This window comes from Helianthus annuus, chromosome 9 (genome assembly GCF_002127325.2).
Source record: "Helianthus annuus cultivar XRQ/B chromosome 9, HanXRQr2.0-SUNRISE, whole genome shotgun sequence".
Lineage (NCBI taxonomy): Eukaryota > Viridiplantae > Streptophyta > Magnoliopsida > Asterales > Asteraceae > Helianthus > Helianthus annuus.
This window is the reverse complement of record NC_035441.2, coordinates 130,917,427-130,924,146: the sequence shown is the minus strand read 5'-3', so window position 1 is coordinate 130,924,146 and position 6,720 is coordinate 130,917,427. Positions and strand designations below refer to the sequence as shown.

The 6,720-nt window shown below is 38.7% G+C and overlaps 1 protein-coding gene across 1 annotated transcript; it reads right to left on the bottom strand.

The window, feature by feature from the left end:
- Positions 1-2,261: 2,261 nt before the first annotated feature.
- On the bottom strand, positions 2,262-3,299 carry LOC118481781. The gene has a single exon (XM_035977037.1). It carries the CDS (start codon positions 3,297-3,299, stop codon positions 2,262-2,264), a length of 1,038 nt encoding a protein of 345 aa, XP_035832930.1.
- Positions 3,300-6,720: the final 3,421 nt, after the last annotated feature.

The window sequence follows — 6,720 nt, the reverse complement described above, 5'->3', positions numbered from 1 at the left end:
CCGCCAAGGCTACGCTTTCACCATTTGTAGTTTACAAAAATCTCCGGCGGAAGCAAAATAATATTTCAAATAATGAAGATCAATTAATTGAAAAGATAAAAAAATGGGCACCAAGTAGCGGAGTTAGACAACTAACACTGACAGCAGGCGGCTATGTTGGTCCTGATTTCTGGGGGTCTTTGCTAGGCACTGAGGGGAATGGCTGGTTAAGCGATGAGGTACACTTGTTAATACATACTTAATTTACTATAGTTTGGTATAAACTTTCGCTAAAATTGTCCAAACTTGTAACAGCATATTTTTGCATGGATGCTACACATGTATAATTCAAGAGATCCAACCGCTCGTTGGTCCATTTTACCCCCATATTTTCAGATGCATTTGCAAACTCTGGATCAGGAATTCGCCTGTTATTTCAACGGGAAAGTAGACCCTTTTCCTCCGATATCTAGCGTTGACGAGGTTTATGTACCGTTATATATACCATCAATTCATTGGTTTTTAGGAGTTTTCAACCTCGTTAACGAGACCCTCACTATTTATGACAGGTAAAAATTTAATTTTAAAGAGTGTTTATTTTATACTTTTAATCTCAACAGTTATGACTTTTAAAATTAATGTTTGTTTTTTATTTTTTTTTAGCTTGATGGGTGTGCGAGATTTGGATAAAGGAAGAACCGAAGTGGTTTGCCACATCAATTTTGTTTTTGACCATTGGCTTCGTTTGCATGGTTACTATGACAACAAACCTTTACCGTTCAAATTTCCGTTTAAAACAGAATATGCAAATGATGTGCCACAACAGTCAGGACCATTAGGGGACTGTGGGGTTTGGGTTTGTATATTTCTAGACCGGTTGATTAACAAAAAACCCCTAAATGATGGTGAAAAAACAAGCATAACGGCTACAAGGATGAGGCGCCATATGTTGACACTTTTCTACGACTCGCTTATTCCTATAGAATTAGTCAGGGAGCTAGAACAGGACGACCTCCAATTTATTCAATGATTATTAATTTAAATTATAAACATAACTATTTGTATTAAACTTATATTTTATATTATTTATTTTTTTTACTGTGAAAATGTGTATATATATGTGTGCCCTCACTATCTCAATAATGCCACACCGAATGTCTTACTCAAACATTCCACATTCTGTGCAACGCACCATTTGGATAAACCAAAACGATGGGTTTGAACATTGGTCGCCAAATATTCTAGAGTTTTATTATGACGGCGATAATCCAACATGCTACTCAACCTACATGGGTAAAACACCTCTAGGAAAAGAATGGTGGGGCGGTTTACTTGGATTTTGTGGAAACGGATTTATTCAGGAAACGGTAACTTCGAAATAACTTTCATTAACATGATACGTTTATTATAGTATTTTTTTGTCAAACATTTACCATATTTTTCTTAGCATATCAATGCCTGGTGCAACAAGCTTATGTATCAACGGGCGATGTCGTCAAATGATGATCGGTGGACAGTTCTCCCGCCTACTTTTTTTAACATGATAGTAGAACAAAATAGAGAGGCCTACGGATATGGAGACGGTACAAAAGAATTTTTTTCCTCCCATTTGGGAGGTTGATACGGTACATTGTCAAATATGATTATTCGGAATTTACACTTTTAAAAAAAAAAAATTCCATTAAAATAATACCTTCTCCAATACTTATTTTTGTTTTAAATTTTTCCAGATTTACATGCCCGTACCGCACAACGAAAACCACTGGTTACTTCTAAAAATAAATATGCGTTCGTTTAAAATGTATGCTTATTTTCCCGTTAACTGTAACGTAAGTAACTGCGGAGAAGGATTTTGCATACACAGGAAAATACATCAAATTCTTTTAGAATTTCAAACTCCATTTGTATGGTTTCTGGGACGTATATCATACTGGCAACAATCAAGGAAAGATAGTGTACAGGACTTGGAGTATTGGGGGATGTTGTGTGGCCAGACAACGAAGCTCATATTGGTCGAAACTCAGGGGCTATCATATGTATGCTATTGGAAAATCTAGTTAACAACCGTTCATTAACATGGAACGAAGTAAACATGCAGGATGCTTGTGTCAGATATAGACGGTACATGGCTGATGAACTATACGCCGGGCGCTACACACCAAGTAATTTTTGATGGCTTGACGTACGGATTGTAAAATTTAATTCTTGTATTAATTAAAAGTAGAATTTGTTACATGATTTTCATAAAATAAAAACATAAAAAAATATATATATATATATTACTAAAATTCTGCTAAATTATAAGATGGAAAAATGTCATCCGTTGAACTCTGGGTTTCTGTCTCTTTCTCTTTTCCTTTTGCTGATGATTTTCGTGAACGAATCTGTGATTTCATTGGATCTAAACAAACGTCACGAACATGTCCGTATGTTCGGCAACACGAACAATATACCGGAACAGGTTCTTCCCCACGAGACAAGATTCTGTTGTTTTCTTTTGGATGACCTGATTGACGTTTTGTAATATTCGGCGGTAAAACACTGCCAAGGCCTTCTGGTATTACCCATTCAGACCTATGAGGCAGAGGATTAATCGATTCTTCATACGTTTTTTTGTATACTTCGTTTGAGTAACACGAGAAAGCATAATGACTACAGTCAGGTTCACCCAAAAATCTTGAAACAGCAATCACATGCCCACAAGGTAAACCCGAAACTTGCCAGACATGACAGCTACACGAACGATTCGAAAGATCAACTACACCCCTTTTCCCACCATCATCAACAACAAAGCTGTTTACCCGGATGCCTGCAACAGTCCAGGTTCTAGACCCTTCAATTTTCTTTAAAATTTTCTTCTGTGCCCACTGAGTAAGTGAATGGCTCTCCTGCATGCCCTGCAATCGACGGTCATAAAACCATTTTTGTACAGACTCGCGGAAAAATTCGATAAGTTGCGTTATCGGCATCTTACGCGAGAATCTAGACAAAGAGTTTATAGACTCCGCACTATTAGATGTCATATAGTGGTATCGATTGCCGGGACAATGAGCTCTTGCCCATCTACCAAACCCAATATTTGTTAAAACCTGGCGTATTCGAGGAACAGCAAGACACAAGGCATTAAATGACTCGGTAAAGTCAGACATCCGATAAGATTTACACGTCTTCCACCATAGTGCCTCGTACTCTTTTTTTTTAGACGACGGCAAACGTAAATTCATCATTAAATGACGACAACACAGGCCGTGGTACACACGTGGAAACACATTCCTAACACCCACATGTATCGAATTCGCCCTATCCGAAATGATCGCCATATCTGCTATTTCACCAACACAATCTCTAAGCTTTGAGAGAAACCATGTCCAAGATTCACCATCCTCTGATTATTTCCATCCATGCCCACTGCTAAAAACAACGTCCCTTTAAATTCACCCTTTAGGTGTGCCGCGTCAATGATAACAACAGGTCTTAGATTTAACATAAAGCTACGAATCTGAAAATTAATGAAATGAAATGAGACAAAAACCCATGTTACTTTAAAAAAATAAAAGAATCTATAGTATATAATGTATAATTTACCGCCGCCCCTAAAGCAACAAAAACCATTTCAAAACGACTCTGCTCATCAACCAAGATGTGTGTAACGCTTCCAGGATTTGCAAGTTTTAAATTGTAACAATATATTGGTAGTTCCGCAAAAGAGTCTCGTGTAGTTCCTTGTAGTAGTTCAAGTGCATAGCTTTTACCACGCCAAGCTTGAAGGTTTGTTATCTCAACCTCGAACCTTTGTCTAAAATCTTTGACAATCTCTTTCGCTCGATATATCCTACCACTGTCTTTTAGTTGTTCCTTCAAAAAGTGACCCAAAACCTTTGGGTTAGCCTGACGAAAATGTGGGTGTGTTTGCGTCTTCGAACAGGTGTGACTATCGTTCATATGTTTAACAAACCATAAATTGCCACAAGGAATAGCATGAGCCTTAAATCGCCATTCACAACCATCACCTAGGCATGAAACTTCATACCGCGTCTTAGATGATCTATCAACTTTAAACTCGAAATGCTCTAACAAAGATTTCTTTCCCAACTCGAGCTTCATCTCTTCTTTGTTATTGAATATATGACCGGCATCGAACACTATAGATGAAGAACCTGATTGGTTGTGAGACGTTAAAGATTTTTCATAATTTTTTTCTAAATTTGGACACTCATCGTTTAAAATATCAAAACTTTCTTTTAATGGAATATTTAGATCTGGAGCTTTTAAATTGTTTAAACAAGACAAACCAGATGAACCAACATCAACTCTTGAATAACATATAATTTATATAATTCAAAAGGATTCTGCATCGCCAGATCAAAAAAAAATCTAACATCTCGATCATTAATAATATCGATGGGATCAGTAAACGTAGACATCCGGTATGAAAACCGTGTAATGTTTGGAGTATCACACATCTTAGAAACATAGTTTAAAAAACTATTATATGAATGATCTGTTTCAATTTCTAAACCACGTCTCCTTGAATCGACACCGGTAACATACTCAATGTTTCCGTTAATCAAATCCCACTTCCCCCCAGTATAAACAACAAACTTGACCTTCATATTGTGAGATAATCAGCAAAAACAAATTTTCTCTTAAAGTTCGTTTTTAAAATTAAGTGATCTATATAAATTCAAAAACAAGGCGTCTTGAAATTCATATAAAACGTCTTGAAATGGTACAAGGCGTCTCAAAAAAATAAATGAAAAAAAACAAAAAATACACAAAAAAATAGGGAAAAGAATGGCTCAAGCCGACTAAAGAGACAAAAATGGCTCAAGACGCCCAGACACGGCTCAAGCCGAGGGGAAACGTCTCGAGCCGTATTGATTAGCAGCTAGCCACTTTCAAACGTCTTAAGCCGTCTCAAACGTCTTAGCCAAGACGTCTAAGCCGTTCAGGTAAAATGGCATGTTTGTCGGACACGTGGCACGATGTGGTTGGACAGCCGTCAAGACGTCTAAGCTACTTCAGACGTCTCCACGAGACGGTTGACCAGGCTATTTTCGATGGTTTGACCAAAACCTTGACATTTTGGCGATTTCCCCTTTTATGAATGACAAATCAACTTTTAACCCATGTTTTTCTTTCTTGTTCCCAATGTTTTGGCAGACATTGTCTCCCATGCCTTATGTACCCACAAGTCATTATACACTTGCTACTTTCAAATTTATATATCAAAACAAGTTTACAATACCTCTCAAAACACACTAAAACAATCTCACAACCCAATCTCTCTCTCCCGTAAAAGAACCAGGCGACAAATCAGACCGGTTGTCGGCCGTATTACCGGTGTCGATGCCTCCGGCTCCTCCAGCGAACACCCCTCCGACGACGACGCCCCTTTCTCTTTCCTTTCTCCGGTGAAACAGCAGCCACCCCCACCCCCTCGTCGACGAAATAGATCACTCCAACACCTTCCGGTGGTGGCGAGCAGCGGGCGACAACAAGATCAGAAGAGCCGACGGAGAGAGAGTGAGAAAGGAGATTGACGGCGAAAAACGTCGTTTTCTGGTGACGAACCGCCGTTGGCGGCGGAGCCGCGGCGGCGGCGGTGGCGTTCTGTCTCGACGCATTTTTTTTTCCGGTAAACACCCAACTGTTTTTGATAATTTTTCCGATCGGTTCCTCTTGAAACTCCATCATATGTTTCTTTCGTCTTTCTATGCGGTGATGATGATGGTGATATCCATGGCAGCCGGCGGCTTCAGTCCGGCCGGTAAGTGAAGGCGGTGGTGGTGGTCAGTTACGAGGCGAGTCGTTTTAGTTCGGGTTTTAGCTTGGTTCACTTCGGGTCAGCTTTGGTTAGGTTGTTTCGGTTCAAATCAGTACATGCTCAGTTCTGGTGCGAATTAACTCGATCAACTCAGCTGCGTTCGGGTCGAACCCGGTTGACTCGGTCAACACCTGAGTCAACTCGAGTCAACGGTTCGGTCAAAGATGGTCAGAACCAGTCAACACGAGTCAAAGCTCAGGTCAACAGTTAAATTTTGGTCAAACGGTCAAAGGCAGTCAATGGTTCGGTCAACTGGTTTCAGTTCGGGTCAACGCCAGTCAAAGACTCGGTCAAACCCGAGTCAACTCGGGTCAACAGCGGTCAACTCGAAGAACCGGTAACAAACTAGAAGTGGCGAGTTAATATACGTTAGTTTAGATTTTTGATAGTTATACGTGACCGCGCTCGACCCGACTCGATTACTTACTAGTTTAGGTTTTGATATCTTGGCGAAAATTACATTTTGATTACATTGCGTTGATTATTGTTGAATTTTGATAAAATATATCGACACGTTAGTTGTCGGGTTGTTCCAAAAACAGAGGAAACTCTGCCCGATTTTTGTAAAAACCCGACATATGAAACGCATTTTGTTATAAAAAAGACGCCTATTGGAATGCAACGTATTTTATAAAAATAAATATAAGCGTATATTTATTTTTGGCGACATATCATAACTCATAAAATGAGTATTTTTCAAAGGATCGACAATTACGGTATACAAGTCAACGAAAACTCAGAAATCTTACATAAAATAAATGTGATTGTTTATATTTATTTCAAAAATCGAAATTCCGAACACTTTCTACAAGATAGATATAATGTTATATTTATTTCGAGCATCTATACTTTCGAACACTTTTATACGATAAATATAACGGGTATACCTATTTCAAACACCTTAAGACCGAATA

Coding starts and splice junctions, on each gene's coding strand:
- LOC118481781 (XM_035977037.1), bottom strand. CDS start 3,299: ATGGCGATCATTTCGGATAGGGCGAATTCGATACATGTGGGTGTTAGG.